Raw genomic sequence first — 24,647 nt, forward strand, 5'->3', positions numbered from 1 at the left:
TTGGTCTGTGGCTATAGTTTGCTGACCCATGATCAAAGATAATATTTGGATGGTATGTCTTTCTAGCAAGCCTTCCTGGTTGCTGTTCCTCAGAGTTGTTTTAATTTTGACTTTCATGTTTCTGGTTTAAGAGCAGATTAAAAAAAAAAAAAAAAGTAGTAGAGAGTTGGTTTGAGTGTTCAGGCTAGTCGAAGATTTTTCTCCAAACAGTGAGTCCTCTTAAAGAAATTGACAAATTAAAACCAAAGCCCTGAAATTTTACTCTGTCATGTATGTCTGTACCAGTTGGGCGCTGTAATGTTTTAGTGGGCATCATTTATTCATTCACTGAAATAAAAGTCAAAGCACCCAGAGACATTTAATTTTAAGAAAACATTACTTCCTTCTCAACAATCTAAGTAAACCAGTCAACTGCGGCCCCCACCAAGCTAACAGTGTTCTTTTTGATTTTTGACTAAAGGGACATTCTTTCAGCTTCTTATGATGTCACTAAGGAAGGAGGATCAAAACATTCCCTCCTCCAAGTCTGACATTTTACTTTCAGTTTAAGAAGTATTTATTGAGTACTCAGTGTACATATAAAGCATTTTGCCAGCTTTTGTGGGGGCTACAGAAAGAAACAAGCAGTCAGTTCCTTCCCTGCCTTGTGAACCAAGTTCAAGATCCTCATCAAGTCAGAGCCCATTACTTTGGTGTTAGGATTGATTTCACTTCCCTGTCTCTTCCTGTCAGCGTGCGTGCATTCATTCAGCAAACACTTGGGAGTTGCCAACACAGCCTTCAGGGAGCTTCTTTCCAGGGGACATCTGGTGTTTCTCTTTTCATCTGGCACTGTGCCATAATTACATCTTCTTTTATATGGTGGAACAGAAATTATTTCTTTATATCCCAAGACTTCCACACTGGTATTCCCCCTACTGTGAGCACCTCTTCTTCAACTATTTAGTGAGAAGATTGGATGTCCTGAGAAGCCATTCTCCCTAGGACTGCGCTCTAAATGCTCTTGTGTCCTTCACCTTAAAAGTCGCACCCAACTTTCCTCACCCTCTTCTCTTCATATACCAGTGAGTTTATATAGTTCTACGCCGCTCATCATTTTAAAGCTAGTGACTGTATTCTACAGTACGAGTCTACAAAGTTGCTTCATGTCTTTATAAGCAATATTATGTATGTGGTGAACAATTATTTTTGTTTGGGGGAGATTATCTACAATGCTAATTTTTTCCATTTATGAAAATAAGTTATAGTGAAATTTTTGAAAAAATATGGAAAAGCATAAAGGAAAATGTTAGTAATTCCAGCACCTATTCATCAACTCTATTAATAATGAACACATACTTTTTTACTTTCCTTGATTCAAAAATCTTTTTTTTTTTTAAAGATTTATTTGACAGAGAGATCATAGGACGGCAGAGAGGCAGTCAGAGAGAGGGGAGGAAGCAGGCTCCCCGTGGAGCAGAGAGCCCGATGCGGGGCTCAATCCCAGGACCCTGAGACCATGACCTGAGCTGAAGGCAGAGGCTTCACCTGCTGAGCCACCCAGGCGCCCCTTGATTCAAAAATCTTATTTAAAAATTTTTTATTTTTAGCGGCACACAGGTGGCTCCATCGGTTAGGTGGCTCCATCGGTTAAGTGTCTCCTGGTTTCAGCTCAGGTCACGATCTTGGGGTCGAGATCGAGCCCCACGTCAGGCTCCATGCTCAGTGTAGAGTCTGTTTGGGATTCTCTCCCTCTCCCTCTGCCTCTGCCTCCCTACCTCTCTGCCCCTCTCCCTGCTTGCACACACATTCTCTCAAATAAATAAATAAAATCTTTTTTAAAAAACAGTCTTTAAGTTAATAAACAATAAAGTTGACCTTTACTTCTTGTACAGTTACATGAATTTTAAGACACCTATAGACTCATGTAACCACCATAATAGTCAAGATACAGGAAAGCTATGGTCTCCCAGACCAGGTGCCCTCAGCCCCTGGCAACCACAGATCTATGGTCATATAGTTCTGTCTTTTTGAAAATGTCATAGAAATGGAATTATATACATCATGTAAGCTCATGAGAATGGTGGTTTTTTTTTATATTTTTATTTATTTATTTGACAGAGAGAGATCACAAGTAGGCAGAGAGGCAGGCAGAGAGAGAGAGAGAGAGAGGAGGAAGCAGGCTCCCCACTGAGCAGAGAGCCCGATGCGGGGCTCGATCCCAGGACCCTGAGATCATGACCTGAGCCGAAGGCAGAGGCTTTAACCCACTGAGCCACCCAGGCGCCCCGAGAATGATGTTTTGTTTTTGTTTTTGTTTTTTTAAAGATTTTATTTATTTATTTGACAGAGAGAGATCACAAGTAGACGGAGAGGAAGGCAGAGAGAGAGAGAGGGAAGCAGGCTTCTCGCTGAGCAGAGAGCCCAATGCGGGACTCGATCCCAGGACCCTGAGATCATGACCTGAGCCGAAGGCAGCGGCTTAACCTACTGAGCCACCCAGGCGCCCCGAGAATGGTGTTTTTAACTTAGCATAGAAACTTTGAGATTCCAAGTTGTTACATGTAGGAGCAATTTGTTCCTTCTTGTTGCTAATTACCTTTCCCTTGTGTAGAGGTACGCAGTTTGCTTCTCTGTATATTCATTTACCATTTAAGAATTTAGCTCTCTTTTTACCGTTTTGACATTTCTCAAATCCTGCGATACATTAAAATCAATGTATATATTTATTATGGTAGGGGTTTTTGTTTCCCTAAAAAGCTATTGTCGAATTGATGGGGCATCTTAGAAACGGTACTGTCCTAGAATCAAGCTACTGCAGGGGTGAGCTGATCACCGTAAGAGGTCACAGTGGGCTACTGAGAGTTTTTAGGCAGAAGGGAACAGAGCCAGCTTGGCAGCCTCTGAGGGCTTTGGGGACACTTTAAGCAGAGGAGCAACCCAAGGAAAGAAGTTTGTACGAAGCAAGCCAGTCTGATTGTTGGGAAGCAGGTTGCTTCCCATCAGCGCTGAGGCATCCAAGGAGACCAGGGTGTGACAGCAGTGTCCCTGCTCATACTAGAGGATGTGGAGGGAAAACTTGGGAAGAGTCCAGTGGCAGCAGAGGGCACCAACTAGTGAGCCTGGGAGCAGAGGGCACCAGCTAGTGAGGCAGGGGGTGGGGAGAACTGTGGACAGACTGCCCAAACCGTGGGTATTTATGTGGGTGGACGGGTGGCTGGAAGCCCTACAGCAGAACGAGAATGTCCCAGCACTTCACAGATTAAGAGGAAGATATGCACAGAGGTACCATGTGACAATTAGTGGGGAGAGGGCATACTGATTCCGTGAGCTTGGGTAAAATATAGAATGAGTCCATAGAAACAACCTGATTGGGTACGTTTCCAAGCATAGTCGTATTACGGCTAACTGTATGGCCCCAAGTTGTTGTTTTGTTTTGTTTTGTTTTGTTGGTAAAACTTATTCTTGGGTCCTGTCCCCTTTGTCACAACAAGTCAGGTGACTTATTCTTTGGCCAACCCCCATTTCAGCAAGATAGGAGAAGGAGCAGTGAGACATCCTCACATAGATCCTTGAAGGACAGGTTCCCATTAGCCACTGAGGACGAGGGAGGCAGAAGCAAGAACTGGCCTTCGGAAGTAATTTACCAAAGGCACTTGCTCCTCATGTCGGAAAACTCTCTCTGGGAAGCCTTGTATGCGGAAGCCCCTTCACTCTACCCACTCACACTTCCTCTTGCTCAGGCTCAAGGAGAAGTAGGTGCCCGTTCACAAGAAGTAGAGGACCCTCGGAGACACGATGGAGATGGGAGCTTCCCGAATTTGTGTCTCCTGCCTCACAGTTGACTAAAGATCTCCTTCTCAGAGAGCCATGACAGAAGCTACTCTTCCCTTTGCCTGCCATTTGCACATTTGCAGAGTAACTGTTCTCTAAAACTCTAGTGCAGTGGGTTGAAGACTCTGGTGTTTGTGGCATTGCTAATCCTATCTTCAATCCTTCCTAGGAAAGACTGTATCTTCACCATTGACCCATCAACTGCCCGTGACCTCGATGATGCCCTCTCCTGCAAGCCACTTGCTGATGGTAGGCTGGAAAATTCTATACCTTTCTGGGTAGCGGGCCATCTGCATGCCTTTCTGGTCAGCCTGGCGGCCGCATACTCCCCAAACAATATAATGTGTAGAGTTGGGTTTGCTTTGTTCCTGGGCCTGCGCTGTATGGGACTTAAAGATTGTGTTCCTGTGGTGACTCTGATGAGGGTGAGAATAAGAAAGGTCCTTTCACTGGGACTCTTCGGGCCTCAGCTGCTGCAGCAATGAAAGCAGAATAACTACTTCCAGGCCTTGGCTCTTTAGGAGTTGGAGTTGGGTGTCATGTGTTCAAGAAGAAAGCCCTTAACCTCTGCTTCGGAGAAGCATTGGGTTCTTTACCTGCATTTACCAATAGATTAGGATGATTTGGGGGTACTCTCCAAAGGCATACTCAGCAGTGGGTCCACCTTCCTGCTGAATGCCCTCTGCACCTGTGCTGGAAAAGCCGGCCCTGCTCCTGCAGGTCTTCATGTGTCCAGCAGATTATGAAAGGCAGCTGGTAGGGGCCCTTTAAACATTCTTTGGGGATGGACCTAAGCAGGGAAGAGTATGGGATTTAAAAACTATGGTGGAGCAGGGGGAGGGAAAGTGTGTGGGATGTGAGAAAAGCACACCCTAGCAATCCCTGTTCTAATGCCCCTCCCATGTGGTGCTTCTCGGCTTTTGCTATTTCGTGCCCCTCTCTAGGATGACGTCTAGGGGACTGCCTTTGCTTCAGTTGTTCTGGATATGGCTTCACTGCCATGGGCCTGACAGCCGGCTACCCTTGGAGTTTCAGTCTGTGGCGAAGTCTTCTAAGACATTGCAGAGGTGTTCATGTATTTCATTGATATACAACTCCACATAGGTTCCCTGTGTGATCTCTTCTCTACTGGAGCAGGCAGTGAAGATTAGCAAATAGGAGGCTGAGGGACAGAACACATCACTGCCAGAAAATGCTTTCATCTTCTAGTGGGAGTCCTCCTTGAAACTGTAGGCAAGGTTGCTCAGTAGTTTCAACAAAGAAAATTGAAAGAAACATAACACATAAAGGCAGAAAAGTTCCCCTGGAAATTTTGGAGCAATTGCAGATTTTCAAAATCCAGAGTGTGAGCAGCCTTCTTAAAAAAGCAAATGCTGGGCTGGTTTCTCATCTTCTGGGGAATATTTGCTAAATGCAAAAGCTTGAACATGTCACTCTCTGTGCAGTCCACTCCCCCGATCTCCTGTCTGAAAAGTGCTCCCAGGCAGGAAGACAGGTGACAGTGAACCTCACTTCCTGTATTTCCCTTTTCTCCAGGTTCATGGCCCTGCTCTGTTTGGAGTCTAATGCTTGAAAACAGTTGTTTCATTTATTGTGTCCACTTTTATAGTTGTTAGTGGCCGAAGGCAAGGTCTAACACCTGTCACCGCATCTCAGCTGGCCTGGGTGGTGTTCTCATGGGCACCCAGAGAGCAGGCGTGTGTCCTACCCCACTCACTGTATGTACTACACACTACAGCTCCTGTCTAGGGTGACAGATTCCCAGCAGAGGTTTCTGGGAGGGAAGCGGTAAAAGATAGGCAGGGAAAGTAGATGGGGGACAAATGGTACCTGTTTGTAAATGTCCAGCCAAAGGATGTTCTGTGCCAGAAAATTGAAAACCAGTCGTTTTCAATCTCTTATTCAAGGAGTGCAGTCAAAGAAACTAATCTAGCAGTACAAGATGAAGGAGAGGAAGTAGAGGCAGAGAAGCATTGGAATCGTTCAGGGAAGCAGGCAGTAACTGGACTAGAGGTTGTGACGGCACGGGGTAGGCGGGGAAGGCAGATGTGACAACGGAGTAATGACAGAAGAATCAGTGAAATGGATGTTGAGGTTGAGGGAAAGCGGTCTTCACACTACCGAAGACAGAGCAAAAGTTTCAACCTGGATGATAGGGAGATGGAATTTATAAGTGAGAAGCCAGGGCGGCAAGAGGATGAGCTGGTTTGGGAGAGACGGTGTCTGTATGGAGTTGACCGTCTGATGGTGCATATTTATCTAAGCTGTCACCTTTCCCTTTCAGAGGTGGGGGCGGGGAGCCACATAAGCTAAATGCATGTAGTCCATGGAACCACATACACAGGGAGCCCTGGAGATCAGTAGACAACGCACCAAAATGCAAACAGTGAATTTATTAGAATGTTGGGATCCTAAGTGATTTTTCTCTGTTCTCTGGTTTCCATATGCTTCTAATGTGATACTATAGTTTCATAATGGAAAAAAAAATTTTTTTGTAATTAAAAAAAAAAAAAAGAGTGATGAGGTGCCAGAAATCACAGGCTGCTCAGTAGCGCCCTGCACCAGGTGATCCCATGCCTTCCGTCCGCTCAGTGGTTCCTGCGTTCCAGAGGAGTCGTTAGCATCGGTCATCTGGCAGAGCAGCAGAAGAAGGGCATGGAGAAGGAGGCAGGGAAAAATCTGAAAAGGCCAGAGTGGGTCAGTCAAGCAGTTTTAGGGTGGCACTTCTACAGTTGGCCTTTGTGACAAGGGCTGCTGCCAAAGCTATTTATCCAGGGGGATGAAAAGTGAAAGTCCATTCCAGTTTGGATTGGGGTGAAGTTGGCTGAGTTCTGGTTCCATTAGTTACCAGTGCATGTCAGTTTTTGCTTAGAGGAAAAAATGTTTAACGTTTCAAAAAGGAAATAATGTTTTCTCGGCCTTTTTACCTCATCGATAATCATTTTTATTTGAAGAAAATATATAGAGGTCAGACTTCCCTTTGGACGTACTGAAATCATCTGAATGACTGTTCTGTGCAAATGAGACCCTCAAACAGATGTAACTTTTCTAGTCCTCACTGTCCCATTCTGTAGAGTTCAGATGTATCCTCGGGACTCATGATCAGTGTCTCCTGTAGGTGTGACACTTAGACGACCATACAACCTGCAGATCTGCTCTGTGGAAAGGCAGGGACACCTGTTCCCCGGAATGTCAGGATTATGTCAGTTGGCTGAGGAGGGGGTGCCCCCTCCCCTTGAGGAATCTCAGCTCTGGAAGGGGTTCTACCAGTCATCTAGCCTGCCAAGTCCCTGCCTCCCTGAGCTTAAAACTACACTCGAGTAAAATGTTCCCATGGGCATGACCCAGCCCGCTGACTTGAACATGGAGCAATCCACTTTTGCTCAAGAAAATACTGAATAATGCAAGTGTACAAGAGTGGTGTTACAAAGATAACCCAGAATCTCAAGGTGGCGAGTCACACACTCCTGTGTCTTATTACTCTAACAGATCACTTGCAGCACACCTCAGAGCTGACCTCACCACTCAGGCATGGAGGGCTATGGTCGTCACATCACCCTCTGGTTTTTAAATTACCTCTACAGCGTCCACTTATTGACTCTCCAGACTGCATTTTAACTCTCTACCTTATGGGCAGCCCATTCGGCCTGAAGATGGCATAACCGTTAGGAAACTCCTCCCTGTTGTGGTCTGAAATGCTGCTGTCTTGCTGCAGTTTTCCTTCCCTTGGTCCCGCATATGCCTGTTGGGGGCTCCAGAACAAGGCTTGTCTCTCACATGAGCACGCCCGAGGGACTGCATAACAGCTGTCACCTTTGCGTCACCACCCCTCCGCTGAGCATCCTGTATGTTCTTCCATGAGCTGTAGCCTGTTGCCCGTGTTGTGCAGTCACTTCTGCCCTTATGAGGTCTGAGGTACATGACAACCTATATCCAGACTTCTCCATGGCATCAGGGCCTCCTTACTGGGCTGAACCAAGTCCAGAGTGACAGTAACCCATTCTCTTCAATTAGACAAGGCTCACTGCTTTGCTTCAGTCTCAAGGAGAGATTGTTAGACAGGACCTCTACTCAGCTTAGCCAATCCAGGCCCCCTCCAGATTCTATAGGGAATTCATGTTCCCTGCCTCTCTCGTGGCTGCTTTCTCTAATGTTTTATTCTCTCGTGAGTGCTCTGCCTTTGAATGTGGCAGCATTATCCTAGCCAGGCCTTAGAAATGAAGGATTTTGACCCTGGGGAGAGGGGGGAATGAGTAATGACTACTAATGGGTTTGGGGGTTCTTTTGGGGGTGATGAAAATGTTCTGGAATTTGATAGTTGATAGGTGCACAACGTTGTGAATATACTAGAAACTACTGGGGGGAAATGAGTGAATGAATGAATGAATGAATGAACGAACAAACCCATTCCTCCTTGAGGCTTTCTGGGGACTTGACACCTTAACCACACCTCAGCAGAAGTCCATAGGGAATGCCTGGGCAGGATACCCATAGTCACATCCGTCTCGCCTGTCTCGCTGCGTGCTGCTTTCATCTCTGAACCCTGAAATCCCCACGCAAGGAGCACACCCCCTCTCTATTCAGCCACCTGCTCCTATTTCCTATCCCCACAGAGTGCAGCCATCTGACTCAAAGAAAGCAGGAGCCATCCTACCGGACTGACACATTGTAAGAAAATCGTCAGATGAACAGCCATCATCCCGTCTGAGGGACCTCTGGAATGCAGGTTACCTGCTTTGCTGTAGGGGGCGCCAGTCTTCCTGCCTGATTTGCCTCTGTTGCCTTCCTGGTTGCATGACTTTCCCTTCCGGAAGGAGGAGGGACTAGGGAGCTCTGTCCCAGCAAGGAAATAGGAACGAGAGATCAGGAGCAAAGCCTGTTAGAATGTCACAGAATTCCTAAACTGTGTAATTTCCCCCATGTAGCTGTATTTGTCACCTGCTAAGAGTTTCTCGTCATGACTAATGCCTTTGGAGGCGGTGCGGAAGTAGGAGCTGGAGAGACTGTGCCCCTGTGTTCTAGGTATTGACCAGAGAATCTGTCCAATGAAATGGGTGCTAGAGGAGTTTTCGACAGGATGTCTCTGCGTCTGCCTCTGGGAAGGAAAAGAGAGCATGGAAGTCCTGGAGCTTGTGCGTGAACATTCAGGCAAATCCCAGCAAGCAGGCCAGAAACCCCCTGGGCTCTCTTCTCCCTCTGGGTGGATCTCTCTGCACCAGTCACTCTCCCCGGCACTTGACATTTCCCCTCGGTCTGGCTTCTTCCTCTCCGTGTGCAAACTTCAGTCTTCTCCATCCTACAGAAGCTTCCTCAGCTCTGCTCCGCCTCAGGAACTTCCACCCTCCTGTGTCCATGAGAATGGACACTCTTTCCCCTTGAAAGAGTGGCCTGAACCTGCTGCTGCTCCTGTCTCTCTTCCCATTTGTTCCTTTTCCCCTTTGCAGCATGGCTTCGGCAAGTTCAACAAACAGGTCGTCCCTGACCTCGGTTCACCCGACATCTGTAGCACTTGGCTCTTTGCTCTTCCTTCTTGAAACTCTTTCTTCCTTGGGCTCGGAGGGCCCTACTTGCTCTTGGTTCTCGTTTTTGGACTTCTTTTCTCCAGGTGCTTTCTTTAACCCTGCTTTCTCTGCCTCTCTCTCCACGGGGGCCTGCAGGGCGTTCACGCCAGTCCCCCTCGTCACACGCTCATCAGCCGTGGCACCCGTATTCCCTCTGCCCGCAGCCCTCTTTCCCAGGAGAGCCCTGTGGCTGACTCGAAATTTGCCTGATGGTGTTTTCAGTAAGGCCCTGCCTCCCCTTTCTGCCTCTCATCCCCCCCGCCCCCACCTTCTCTCCCCCTGACCTGCTTGACCTCTTTCCTCACCACTCATCACCCACTGTTGGTTGATCTACTCCTCTTGTTTCTATCTGGCTGCCCGCCATTCACTGGCACAGATGCCCAGGCCGGAGTAGGTGCTCAGTGAATCTTTGCTGGTGTTTATAGGCACTCAAGAGGGGAAGGGTCTTCTAGGAAGACAAAGCCCCAGGGTGACAGAAGCATGGTGTTTGAAAGGGAACTACACAGAGCTGGGAATACCGGGAGTGTGAGGTTCAAGTGGGGTAGTAGTTGTAAATAAAGCCGGGACGAGACTGTGAACTCCTTGGTGGGTACCACTGGCAAGTTGAGATTTTATGGAGAAGGCAGCATTTTGACTGGGAGAACAAAAGCATCTGTTCCTTCAAGAACTAGGATCGAGGACACTATGTTCTGTGCCCTGTGCTAGATATAAGGTAGCAGGAAACATTTATACTTCCTGTCCTCTCCAGGTCAATATCAAGTGAAATCAAATAAGTACATGTGGGAATGACCCATAGTTTAAATGCAGGACCTGGGTGGGTCCCACATTTAAGATGGACAATAGCATTTTAACCTAGACTTGAAAATAAACAGGGGCGAGCGAGATGAAGAATGGAAGGAAGAACATTTCAGGCTAAGGAAGTGGTGTGTGTGGAGACCCTGAGGCACAAGGGCTTTGGTACTGAAAGGAACCGAAAATTCCATGTGGCTGTGACTTGGTGGGGTGGGAGGAGCTGGTGAGATTGTCGGCTTGCAGGCTCCAGCGAGGAGTTACAGCCTGAGCGCAGCGGTAAGCAAAGAGTCTGATGCAGGAGAGAGGCAGGATCCAACTTGCAGATTGGAGAGATCACTCTGGCAGCCACAAGCAGGCTGGATTAGAGCAGTGGCATTGAAATGGTCTAGGTAAGAGGTGGCAAGCGCCCAACCACGGCAGAGGCTTAGGAGCCAGAACTGGAGGGAGGCATCAGCCAGGAAAGGAAATCAGGGCAGGACTTGGTGTCTGGGCAGCTGCGGGAGCCTCTTAACTGGTCTCCTGCGTCTGCCCTTTTCTTCCCGCATATTGAGGTCAAGGCGGTCCTTACAGAATGCCCACCCCCTCAGGCCATTGCCCTGCTTCACTTCTGCCAAGGTTCTCATGTCGCACCGAGGATAAAAATCCAGGTTCTTACTGTGACCCACCGCTAACTCTGCCTCTCTAACATTGCTCCCCACAGCCCCTCTCTCACTAACTCCGTTGCAGCCACACAGCCCTCCTGCTGTCCGCCAGACATGCCAGGCTGCTCCTGCCTCAGCATTTCTGCATTTCCCCTTCCTTCTGTCCAGATCCCTCTTCTCTAGGTCCCTCCTGGCTCTCAGGTTCTGCTCAGATGTCAGCTCACGGGGGGAGCTGACCACCCCCCTGTCCCCACAGTCTTCCCTAAGCCTCTGCCACCTTGATTTTCTTTAAGGCGCTTCTGTGGGTCTTCCCCACTGGATGGAAATCCTTTATCAGAGCAAGGACATCATTTCGTTCATATGGAATGCTCAGTGCCCTGAGCACCGGGTGTTACCTGGTTGGCACACATGCAAATTTTTGCTGAGTGAGTGAATGAGTAAGTTAATAAACTTGATACTGGAAGAAGAAAAGAATCTAGAATGTCATCTAAGTATCTGGCTTGGGCACTGGGTGGAACGTAATGCCCTTCAATAAGTAATATTGAGGAGAGGGATACCTGGGTGGCTCAGGTGGTTAAGCGTCTACCTTTGGTTCAGGTCATGATCTCAGAGTCCTGGGTTCAAGCCCTGGGTCAGGCTCCCTGCAGAGTGGAGAGCCTGCTTCTCCCTCTCCCTCTGCTGCTCCCCCTGCTTGTTATCTCTCTGTCAAATAAATAAATAAATAATTTTTTTTTTAAAAGAAAGAAATTTTGAGGAGAGCTGATTCTGGAGGGAAAGATAGTGAGTTCAGCTCAGCTTAAGGTTAAGTCTGTACTCCTTGGGAGATACCCAGCTAGAAATACCAAGGGGACAAGGAACAGGAGTTGGGCTGGAGATGGAATCTGGGAGCCTTCGGTGCTTGGGCCTGGGAGAGGAGGCCCTGGAGAAGTCAGACAGAAGGGAAGACCCGCTGAGCCCTGAGAGGAAGGCCCAACTGGATACCACCCCCACGAGTCCGCGGAGATTGGTGTCTAAACAGAGAATGGAGAGGAGGCAGGCAGAGAAGGCTGAATGGTGGAGAGTCATAAAAGAAGCAGGAAAGCCATGTAGAGGAGAACTGTCTAAGTCTTTGGGCTTGGCAAGTGGGATATCATTGGTGACCTTGGTGAAACTACTGTCTGTGGCTTCTAGGAGGGGAAGCCGGGCTGCCCGGGGTGGGGAAGAATTGGGTGGAAACCAGGAATGGAGATTGCATTCTCTGGGAGGCTTGGCCAGGAGAGGTACCAGAGGTAGGAAGGGCAAGGTCACAGGAGGCTTGTTCTTTATTTTTAAGATAGAAGGATTTTAACATGTTTCTGTATTAGGAGATAAGAGACTTTGGAGAAGGAGAAATTGAAAATATAGGAAAGAGAGAAGTTCAGTTGTTTTCTAAGGCCTTGAGGAAGAAGGTAGGAGTGAGTCAGCCTGTAAGTATAGAGTGAGGCTGACTCGGAGGGTGAACGCCTCTTCTTTGAGACCAAGAGGACAGACCAGGTGCTGCATTGAGTGTTCACACCTGATAAGGTCTGTTTTAACTGGGAGAGGAAGTGGCACCCCTGCTGAGGGCCAAGGGGGCAGGAATGGGGTTTGGAGGGGTTCTGGGGGAAACAGAGAAAAGGAAAGGGGAGGAAGCTGACCAGAATCCCATCACACAGAATGTTATGGAACTCTCTTCAGGTATGCTCAGTTGGAATACTACCAAGTCTGGTAATAATTCTTCAGTAATCCTCAGCCTCCTGGGTGCAGGAGAAGTTGCAGTGATCCAGATTTGGGGGTTTACTAGGAGGGAGAGCCTGACAGGCACCAGGACAAGGCTTGCTTCCCCTCCAAACCTGTTCCTTCTCTGACCCTTCCTTCCTTTTATAAAGGCATCACCTAGTCAACCAAAGTTTCTTTTTTTTTTTTTAAAGATTTTTATTTATTTATTTGACAGAGAGAGATCACAAGTAGGCAGAAAGGCAGGCGGGGGTCGGGTGGGGGGGGCGGGGAAGCAGGCTCCCTGCTGAGCAGAGAGCCCGATGCGGGGCTCGATCCCAGGACCCTGGGACCATGACCTGAGCCGAAGGCAGAGGCTTTAACCCACTGAGCCACCCAGGCGCCCCCAAAGTTTCTTTTTTTAAGGAATCCTGGAATCACATTTGATTCCTCTTCTTCTCAATGCTATTGTCATAGCCTTTCTAATAATTTTTTTCCCTCCTCCCTGTCTCCCCTTCACCTTGCTACCCAGTTATCTTTTCTGTTACAGACACACAGAACCAGATCAGATTGCTTTTCTGCTTGAAAATCTCTTTGTATCTATAGATACAGTCCTTACTATTTTGGTAGAGCTTAGTTATCAAAGTTCTTCAAGATTGACCCCCAGTGCCTCCCTTCCCACCTTCCCCACCTCCCAGCACACACACACACACACACACACACACACACACATCCCTGGTGGTGACTGGCCACTCCAGGCTCTGCCTAACCTCTGCACTCTACCCTGCCTCTGAGCCTGTACTTGACCTTTGCCCTCTACTTAGCATGCCTGGCCTCCCTGTCTACTTCCGTTTCGGACTTCAAGAGCAAGATAAAACCTCTGCGGAGCTTTACTTTCTTTCTGGCAGAATGAATATTCCTTTCTTCATGTCTTTCTTGCATTTCTTCATGTCTTTAATGCAGCCATAAACATCAGTGTTTCAGGATTTAATTCCCCTTTCTGCTTGGTTCCTAAGGGCCGGGCATTCCTCGGCTATCTCATCATCCGGAGAGTCATGCATGAGTCCCTCTATTTGGTCTAGTCAGTCTAACCAGGCAACCTGTTGTATATTTTCCGTGTTTCTTTTAATGTTTTTTGCCTTGCCCTTTTTATTTTCAGCACACATCTACCCCGGGTTTGTGGGTTGCCTGGAGGCTGATACACTGACATATAAGCCAACTCCACGTGCTCTCCTGAAACAAGTCTGTTTGTTTGGAATTAGTTGTCCCTTTCCCTCATCACAATCAGGTCCTTCAGTCCGTCTCCTCGCGTCTCAGTAGGACTGTGAGATCACTGACTTGCATCTTATGTCTGTGACATTCGTTCCTCCAGCTCTGTCAGGTGGCGTATTTGAGGCTCACTTCCCCATTTTCTCCGGCCTGAGTCTCTTGCATGACTCACACTGCTCCCTCATTTCATACCTACAGGCTTCCACAGCAACTTGTTTCCTGGTGTTATTTTGCCCTTTTTCTCGTCTCTCTTCTATCTGTAGCCTTGCCATTTCCAAAGTCAATGAGTGCTAATTTCCTGCTAAAATTAACTTCTGGAAGTAACCTTAAGATGATAGTAAATGGGCAAACAAACAGAAAAAAGTTTGTGATACAAAAAGCCAGATTTTTTTTTCTTTAATTCTATTGGTGAATAGGCTTACTAGTTAAGAAAAGGCCTTTTACCAACCAGGTACATCTGCAGGTACAGGTACAACTGGCAGTACGCCCATCCGTCAGTCTGGAGAACTAGGAAGCTGGTATGAGTTAGGTCTTAATGGTATGTTGAGACATTGGAAATAAGTTTTGTTTTGTTTTTTTTTAATTCCACTCTCTTGGAAATGTTTGGAGGTTCCATTGGTATATGGAGATAACACTAAGATAATACCCTAACATAAGAATCAGGTGACATTTTGAGAATGAAAATCAACTTTAAATGATTTTGATCTACAGAATTTCCTTTGACCTGGAGACCTGTGAAACATCAGATAAAATCTGCTATCTTAATTTGTGTAATACTGAAACAGAACATATGGCAGTGATTTCAATCTGTTTAGGATCACAGGTGCCTTTGGGCACCTCTTGATAGCAATAGACTCTCTTTTCAGAAAAATGTATACACACGTATATATATAATATTTGCAGATCCCATTTTTAGTAATATTGGAGAATGGATAGCCTGAAAAACTCTTCTTCACTAAAACTCTTTAAAATGATGCATCTTTTTAAAATGTATAGCTAAGCTGGCCAGAGTGTATGACAAGTCCCTAGAAGCCAGGAGTAAAACAAGAGCAGATGATCAAAGAAAGATTTATGTGACAAAGTAACTAATGTAATGGTATTTTCTGATGCCTACTTGCCCACACAGTTATCTCATGACCTGAATTAACATTGTCTACAAGGTCCATAAATTTCTAAGCCAGGTGCTTAAAGTGGCACTAGGTGAACAATGTTTCCAGAAGCCAGGCAGAACCATAGCATATGCGTTCTGGAGGAATTAACCCTAAACCAAAACCTTAAGTATTTGCCAGAGATGTAGTTTTAGTAAACACATGCCTTAAAAAAAAGTCCTGAAACATGCAAGGGTGTAGCTAAAGCAGTACTTAGAGGAATAGTTATAGCTTTAAGTGCTTATATTAGACAAGGAGAGCCTGGGTGGCTCAGTTGGTTAAGCATCTGAATCTCGATTTCAGCTCAGGTCATGATCTCAGGATCATGAGATTGAACCCCGAGTCATGCTCCACAGTCACTGGGGAGTCTGCTTGAGATTCTCCCTTTCCCTTTCCCCTTCTCAACCCCCTGCATGTGTGCTCTCTCTCTCTCTCAGATAACAAATAAATCTTAAGGGGAAAAAAAAAGAAATGGAGAGACTATAAAGATACTAGCTTCACAAATGTTTAGAGATAAGGGGAAGTGTATGTGATCCTACACTGTGGGTACACGTTCTGAATGAAAAATGATAATTACCTGCATAATTCTAACAATAGTAGCCCCCCTCTGCTCCTCTAAGAAATACATAGAACAAATAAACAGACTGTACTCTACCTTTCATGCATGTCATAGTGATAAACATAAATTCATTTGCTTGTATAGGAAAAGTTCTTATTTCTACTTTTGGCCCGGCCACAGTGGAAATCTTAACAAACGCAAAATATCAAACATGGCTATTAGATCTTATTTTCATTTTCTAGTATTAGAGTGCTATTAATTGTCAAGCCAAAGGTCTTTTTCCAAAAACCATTAATATTTGAAAAAAATTGGGGCATCTTAGGATTTAACTTTGGAACAGAATTTAAAACATAAAACATATACATTTTAATATTCAGCTTCTGCGTTATTTTATGTTTTTTATCATATATACTATATTTATAGTGTTCATGTTCCATAAACATTTCGAGGCTCTTTTAAATAATAGGGGAAATACAGTAAATAACTTCCAAACTAGTAGAGAGAGGCAAATGGGCTGAGAAAAACAAAAACACTTCAATCTAAAAGAGGACTTGACAAGAGAAAAAAATAGAAGTAAGACAAATAAGCCACATGAGGGGCACTTGGGTGCTCAGTCAGTTAAGCATCTGCCTTTGGCTCAGGTCATGATCCCAAGGTCCTGGGATGGAGTCCCACCTTGGGTTCCCTGCTCAGCGGGGAGTCTGGTTCTCCCTCTCCCTCTGCCCATCCCCCAAGTTGTGCTTTTCTCTCTCACTTGCTGTCTCTCAAATAAATAAGTAAAATCTTTAAAAATAAATAAATAAATAAGTATATATGAAGAAGCCAAATTAATAAGCACATCAAATTTCCCTCTATAGTTAAAAAGCAAAGACTGTTAGACTAGAGAAATAAGCACAGAGACACAAAGATTAATGTAAAAAGGTGAGAAAAGCTATGCTAGTCATGTGCTAAACAAAAGAGAGCTAGTGTATTTTTTGTTAATGTTTGGTAAAATCAATTTTAAGATTTTAAGAATATTTTACTAATTTTTTACTAATATTTTACTAAATTTTAAGAATATATTACTAAATGTAAAGAGAGTCACTAAATAATGCTTAGAAGAGTCACTTCATTGGGAAAATATGTCTGGATATATATTACTAAATAATATAGCTTCAAAATATATAAAATAGGGGTGCCTGGGTAGCTAAGTGGGTTAAGCCTCTGCTTTCAGCTCAGGTCATGATCTCAGGGTCCTGGGATCGAGCCCTGTGTTGGGCTCTCTCCTCAGCAGGGAGCCTGCTTCCCCTTCTCTCTCTGCCTGCCTCCCTGCCTACTTGTGATCTCTCTCTCTGTCAAATAAATAAATAAAATCTTAAATAAATATATATATATAATCATAGTTGACCAAAAAAACAAGAAGAAATTGATAAGTTCATCTTCATGGTGGGTTAATTTAATACGCTTTTCCCAGGAAATGTTGGTTCAAACAGAGCAGAAATTCATTAAAACTGCAGAAAATGTGAATAGCCCAGTTAACAGCTAGCTCTCATAACCATACGTAGAATACTGTACTCACAAATGAAGATTACACTTTGTTCTCAAGCACACAGAAAACATTTTTTAAAATGGCTTTGTGTTAAGCAATTTTAAGCATGTTTTATTTATTTATTTAATCATTTATTTTTAAAGATTTTATTTATTTATTTATTTATTTATTTATTTATTTATTTATTTGACAGAGATCACAAGTAGACAGAGAGGCAGGCAGAGAGAGAGAGAGGAGGAAGCAGGCTCCCCGCTGAGCAGAGAGCCTGATACGGGGCTTGATCCCAGGACCCTGAAATCATGCTGAGCCGAAAGCTTAAGGCTTAACCCACTGAGCCACCCAGGCGCCCCAGCATATTTTTAAAAGTCACTGGTATCATACACATCATTTCTTCAATAACAGTGCAATTAAATAAGAAATAAGTGTGACAGCACTTTTAACTTAAGAAAAACACAATGCATTTAAAGATTTTTCACTACCTTCTCAGATGCGTGGCCAGATGAATAGCATGAATTGGAATACACCTGATGTCATGCTTCCTATTCATGCTTGAAGGATGAGTGAGTTTACCTACCTCCTCATGGCTGAGTTGACTTCCCTTCCACACAGAGTACAGAATGCTCCCTTATGCAGCAGTTAAGGATTTCAACCCTGACTACTTTCCTCACACTCTCCAAGAACTCCCTAACTCTTTAAAATATATCCATACTGACCTTCAGGGTGCCTACCAGAGAGCCAAGAATTGCTTGAAAGCCTTTACTATCAAGGGACAGGCCTCCTCTAGTCAAAGAAGCCCAGAGTTCCAAAGGTTAACAGAAGAGAAGGATTCCTGGATGGGAAGACAGCTGGACCACAGGGATGGTTACCCCTAGGACCTCCATTTCCTTCTTCCTCAGCACCACTCCCTCTGCTCACTGACTATAGGGGCTGACAGGACTTGCTACCACTTTGGTCTGAGTATGGTCCCCATAATTCTTTGCTTAGTGCCTCAGGCACAGCTAAAACTAGACTATACCTCTTCAACAGAAGTTTCCGGAAGGTTAGAGGACGGCTAAAGGAAGGTCTGCAGAGAGCAACACAAAGCATCAGGAAGTGGCTTGCTTTACACTTGCCCCCAGATCCAGGCCCCAGACAGGTCCCGACCTGTCTCCACACTGTGAGCATCATACAGGCACCCCCACCTCAACATCTACCTTTCCAAAATCTCGACCTAAGAGGTTCTAGAAAGCAGCCGTGGGCTTACTTCTTTCATTCCGCATCTCCCGTCTGAGGGCTGGCCCCTTCCCATGATGAGTCTCACTGAGGACATCACTGAGGACGTTCACTCCCTTTAGGGAGGAGTATCCCCATGCCTTGCTCTGCGAGCCCCAGTGTGAGAGCTGTTTGATCAGTGCGCTCCAGGGAGAGGATAAGCGTGGCATTCTTACAGAAGCCGAAGCCAGACATCTGGTAGGAGACCCGATCTGCTGTTTCTCAGGCTGCATACGCAGCCTCCAGCCCTGACTTAAAACATGACATCACGCTGTGCTCTGCACTCCTCCTAGCCTTGCATGAGGTAGTTTACAATGCCTAGCTGTGTGGCTCTGGCTAGACCCCACCTTATACCCCGTGCCTGTACAGCACACATGCACGCGCACACACACACACACCATTGCAAGGCTCTTAGGGTATTGTCACTTAGGTCATTGGTTGGGGAAGTACACTTTCCATCAGAGCCTTTCTTCAAGCACCATGCAGAGAACACCACAGCCTTTTGTTGCGTGAACTTGCTAGAGCTCGGTCTCTAATGTGCCCAAGCTCTGTCCCCATCCTGTCCCACAAGAGGGACCAAGCAGACAGATCTATGCACATGGACGTCAATCTGGTATATTCTCCCAAGGCCCTCAGGAGGCTGCCAGCACAGGTCCACTCTGTTAGTGCCAGACCGCTCCTTCCAGCCATTCCTCTCACCTGGAACTGCCCTTCTCAGCCTTCTAGGTGCTGCTCTTCTGGTTGTTTTCTTGTTTTAGCCTTACCCAGTCTTTTGGAATTTGACTTCATCTCAGACAGAAGACCTTCGTTTAAGCCCCTGAATTCAGGTCTGCCCCTCGCCACCCCCATCCTCTTAGTGCATTGGTTATGTTTCTACCTGCTTCATCCACCCCAGTCAGCTGGACTTAGAAGCACCATGTTTCCACGGGATGGCCTTCCAAATATCGATCACTGCACCATAAGAGGCAACTCACATTTCATTAGGAAAGTTTAATCTATCAGCTGGAAACATAGGGCACATGTAGTTTAAATATAAGATCTATATGCAACATTTAGTTTAGCCAAACAAAACCTTCCATGTTTAAAATCTGTTCCTTGTGTTCTAGAAGAAAACCCCTGATAACTCTTCTATAGATTTTGGAAAAGAAAAATTCTGCTTCAGGGCACCTTTCTACTTGAATACATTTCTGGGTTTGTCTCTGAAATCTTCATGATGCCTGATATTTCCAATGCCATTATTCCTACGTTCCTCTTGTATGTGAAGTCCTTTCTAATCTCGGTTTTGAAACACTGATTTTTTTATTCCTCTTGCAATCTCTTATGTTAGAGGGCATTCTGACCTCAGGCAGAGTCTAGGTAATCTAAGTACTTGATCTCAGACAAACCTTATTTTCATAGTATGACCCTAGATAGTGAACTTGGGAAGAAAAAATGGGAAATTCTGTAGAACCAGTGACACATAAGGAAGTGCATGTCTTCTCCATTCATCTGGGGCATTGATAAGTGAACAGTTTTAACTCTCCTTGTTGTATGGTCATTTTTTACTGAATCATACCTTGACTCAAAAAATCCAAGTAACTGAATAGTCATGCGAGGACTCTGGCATGGAAGTGGGATTCTGGGATGCTTGCCAATGAGTTCCTGTTTTGAGGACACAGAATCTTAAGTGGAAAGATTAAGTGGAGAGACCGCTCCACCCCTCTAAGTCTTATTCCTATGTTCCATTCAAATCTTGCTAGCCTGATTTCTGTGGGGTCTGGGCTTTGGAAATTCTCTTTTTTCATGGATGTCTCAGTGCACCTTGTTAAACCAAGTTTGGACTGTGGCCTGTTCATCTGCTTCCAGCTCTGCTGATTGGTTCCAGTTTCCTTGCTCATTAAAGCCAAGATAATCTGGCACCCACCAGTCAGGCATCCTCAAGTATCTGGCACCAAGGTAAACTTGGAAGCTGATTCAGGAGTCTCAGTGATCCAACACATTCATTGCATGATGAGAGGGAGTTTTGGTATACCAGAGAGAGCACTGGAGTAAGAGCAGGAAAGCTAGGTTCTTGTCTCATCTTTGCCTCTACTGCATCATGGAGGTTTGGGCATGTCTGTGGTTTCTCTGAAATTCTCCTTCCTCAGCTATGTGAGTGTTTGGACTAGACAGTTTTTCAGGTGTCATCTAGTTTCAAAATTCTGAGTATATGAAAAGCCAAAGGAACAAAGCTCCTCTTATGCCTGTTGTTGCAAAAACACAACCTTGCTTTAAAGATATTAGCAGTAACTGCCTAAAGTTGCTTGAGCTACAGATGCTTCCTCACGAAAGTAGGTGGTATGTCAACAAAATGGAAAAAGACACAGTCCATATTCCAGAGGAAAGAATTAACTTCTTCATGCCTCACATTTCCCAGTCTATAAGATGGGGATAATAATGCCCAACTTAAAATTGCTGGGAAGATTAAAAGAAATAAATCCCTGGCATTGAGAACTGTGACAGACAAAAAGTAAGTGTTCAGTGAAGGTATTATTAATATAAAATGGAAAGATTAAAATTGAGATGGAATTTTAGCAAGGTAGTGCTAAAGTAATAAATATTCAGTTGCTGTTCACAAGTCAAGGTGGAAATAGAATTGAGAATCCAGAAACAGACCCATCCATATAGAGTCATGTGGTTGTCAACAAAGGCATCACTGCAGCATAGTGGAAAAAAGGATGCTGGATCTATTGGGTAACCATATGGGGAAAAAAATGAAATGTGATTTCTATGTCGTACCTTCTATAAAAGACAATTCCACGTGGCTTATAGATCTAAGTGTGAAAGATAAAACATATATCTCTAGAAGATAATATAGAAGAATAACCTCATGACCCTGTGATAGGCAAAGATTACTTCAGTGGGACACCAAAAGCATTAACCTTAAAGGAAAAGGGAGATAAATTAGCTTTCATTAAATTTAAGAATTCAGTTTAACAAAAGACACCATTAAAATAATGAAAAAGCAAGCCACAGAGGAGAAGGCATTTGTGATCATCTTTGGCCAGCAAAGGACTCCTACTAAGAATATATGAAGAGTTGAACAGGCACTTTCTAAAAAAAATACTCTATTTATAAATATTCAAACTACTGAGACAAGCAGTACATCATGGTGTTAATTTTGTAATAAACATTTGTTTATGTATAGAACATGAACAAAAAAGGAATAGACCAAAATGTTAACAACAGGTGTGTTGGGGGGGGTTATAGGTAATTTTAATTTTAAAAAAAATTATTTTTTGTTCTCTCTAAAACTTTGTATTTTTGCAAAATATAAATATAGAGATTATAAAAATGGGCATATATTACTCTTATACTGGTAAGAAAAGATGAACATTAAAGAGGGTTTAGAATATCATTTGATAAAAATATCAAATGCATATCCAGATGTATATATAATAATTTTAAAAAGCACAGGAAAAGTGCTTAATATCATTAGTCCACAGGGAGAATGGAAATCGAAACCAGAGTGAGTTACTACGGTGTTCTTAATAGCTAAAAATTTTTGAAAGCTGACAATACCAATTGTTAGTGGGGGTGTGAAGCAATTAGAACTCTCATAAACAGAGTAGGCATGTAATTTGGTGCCACCACTTTGGAAAACAGTTGTACAGTATGTAACAGAACTGAATAGATCCACATTTACGACCCAGAAGTTTCATTCTTAGATATATACACAACAGAAACAAGTACATAGGGACAAGAATATTCATGGAAGCATCATTCATGAGAGCTAGACGTTGATAACAGCCCAAGTATCCGTCGGCAGTAAAATAGATAAATTGTGGTTTACTCTTACAACGGAGTAGGGAGCACTGTTGGTACCGAGCAAATTCAAAACATAACGTGGATGAGTCTCCATGTGGAGTGAAAGAAGGCGGATACCCCCCCATACACACACAATGTACATACCGAATGAATTCATTTATGTAAATGTAAAACAGGCAGAACTGATCTATGATTATAGATTGCAGAGGTCAGAAAAGGAGCTATCTTTGGTGGTGTAAAGTCTGAGTGGAAGGCACAAAAGAAACTCCTGGAATTCTGGTTATGTTCTATTCCTTGAACTGGGGAGCGATTACCTAAGTGTATTCACTTTGTAAAAATTCATTGAGCTGGGGCGCCTGGGTGGCTCAGTGGGTTAAACCGCTGCCTTCAGCTCAGGTCATGATCTCTCAGAGTCCTGGGATCGAGCCCCGCATCGGGCTCTCTGCTCATCAGGGAGCCTGCTTCCTCCTCTCTCTCTGCCTGCCTCTCTGCCTGCTTGTGATCTCTCTCTGTCAAATAAATAAAATCTTTAAAAAAAAAAAATTCATTGAGCTGTACACTTGTAGTTTATGTACTTTATGTGTTTTATGCCTCAATAAAAAGTTTATTTTAGGAGTGCCTGGCTGGCTCAGTCAGTAAAGTATGCAACGTGAGTTCAAGCCTCACGTTGGGTGTAGAGATTACTTTTAAAAAATCTTTTTAAAAAAGTTTATTTTAAGAAGTGAAGGGGCACACAAAAAAGTGGAAACAACCCAAATGTCTGTCAACTCATGAATACTTAAATAAATGTGGTATTTCCATACAGTGGAACATTATTCAGTCATAAAAAGAAATGGAGGACTGACACATGCTAAAAAAAAAAAAAAAGAAAAGAAAAAGAAAACAATCACAAAAGACCACATACTATATCATTCCATGTACATGAGATTTCCAGAATAGCCACATCTATAGAGACAGAGTAGATTAGTGGTGGCCTAGGGCTGGGAAGTTTGGGGAGAAGTAGGAAATGACTGAAAACAGATGTGCAGTTTATTTTGGGGGTGATGAAATGTTCTAAAATTGATGATGGTGGGGCACTGCCTGGCTCAGCTAGTTAAGCATCTGCCTTTACCTCAGATCATTGAGTCCTGCATATGACTCCCTGCTCAGCAGGGAGTCTGCTTCTCCCTCTCCCTCTGCTCCCTTCCCCTGCTCACGCTGTCTCTCTTTCTCTCTCAAAAATAAAAAATAAAATCTTAAAAAAGTAAAAATATAGCAAAATTGATGGTGGTGATGGTGGCCTAACTATGCATATACTATACTGCACACTTTGCACGAGTGAAGGGCACATATGAGAATTCAATCTCAGTAGAGCTGCTAGGGAACAAGAAATCAAGGGGACTGATCATCATGGGATGATTAAAACTCCTCAGGAAACAGCTGGACCTTACTGCCTTGTAGTACAATAGTTACAAACACTGATGGTCAAGTCCAACAGTGTTCTAATGCAGGCTCCAATGTCACTGGGCGACATCAGGCAAGTCATCTAACCTCTCTGAGCCTGAATGTCTTCACCTATAAAACCTGAAAATTAATAGTACCTACCCCATAGAATTTTTGTGTGCAGTAGATTCCTTTAATTGAGAAACATGTGAATATTTTATGTGCCAGGTCCAATCAATGATTAATTGTGGTTGTAATTAGCCAGGAGGTTTTGCATCTGAACAGTGTTCACTCCATTTTGGTGACGCAAGTGACTAGTAAATTTGAGAGTACATTCTGTGGAATGGACACTTTTGCCCTACTCTACCACATCAGCATCTATTACAAAATACAAAAGATATATTCATATTAAGCACCCTAAGTTATTAATATTGAATTATATCCTGCTATTAAGAAAAGGAAATCTATAATACATTTGTAGAGGACTTCCATCCAGAAGTGTTAAAGCCATTAAAGGTTGATAATTAAAGCATTGGCATTTAGTTACCTGGAAATTTTAGCAATTCAAAATACTTTATATGAAAACTAAATTAAAACTATAATTGATATATGAGGGAAAAAACCTGTAATTAATATATGGATAGTCATAAATAGAAAGTGACCACTGGTTGCAGGTTTCTTTATTTCAGTGAATATTTATTGTCACCATAAAGGAGTCACTTTTGGCTATGTTGAAAATCATACTGTCTTCTACCTATCTCTCTTAAAGTGTGTGTTCTGCAAAGTAAATGTATGATCCTTTAAAAACTGGTACAGTGAGGGTGCTTGTAACATTATAGGGGTTAAGAAAGAAGCAATTACAAATTAGTCGGGTACCTGATACTAAGACACAGATCCCATAAAGTAATAATCAAGGGCTTGGGCTTGGGAGCCAGACCTTGATGCAAAGTGTCTGACCTCCCTGGGCCTGTTTCTTCATCTGTAGGAAGAGATCTGCCTCACAGCCTTGTGAGGATTAAATGAGTTAATATAAGCACAGGCAACAGTGCGCTATTGTTGGGGGACAACCGGGAAGGTGAATCTCTAGCATAAGCTCATAAGCATGCATAAATGACTTATATAATTTCTAGTTAACTTAGGGAATTAGAAAATGGTTTCTCCTTT

General features: G+C 44.1%; 1 protein-coding gene across 3 annotated transcripts in view; it reads left to right on the plus strand.

Annotated features, from left to right (window-relative positions):
* The window catches only part of DIS3L2 (DIS3 like 3'-5' exoribonuclease 2), a 355,877-nt gene that overhangs the window by 219,035 nt on the left and 112,195 nt on the right, over positions 1-24,647 (plus strand). For all 3 annotated transcript variants that reach the window (XM_047721343.1, XM_047721346.1, XM_047721345.1), the window contains exon 10: positions 3,983-4,062. In XM_047721343.1, the coding sequence (XP_047577299.1) occupies positions 3,983-4,062 (80 nt within the window). The remainder of the gene's footprint in view (positions 1-3,982; positions 4,063-24,647) is intronic.

The sequence above is a fragment of the Lutra lutra genome, chromosome 3 (assembly GCF_902655055.1).
Source record: "Lutra lutra chromosome 3, mLutLut1.2, whole genome shotgun sequence".
Classification (NCBI taxonomy): domain Eukaryota; kingdom Metazoa; phylum Chordata; class Mammalia; order Carnivora; family Mustelidae; genus Lutra; species Lutra lutra.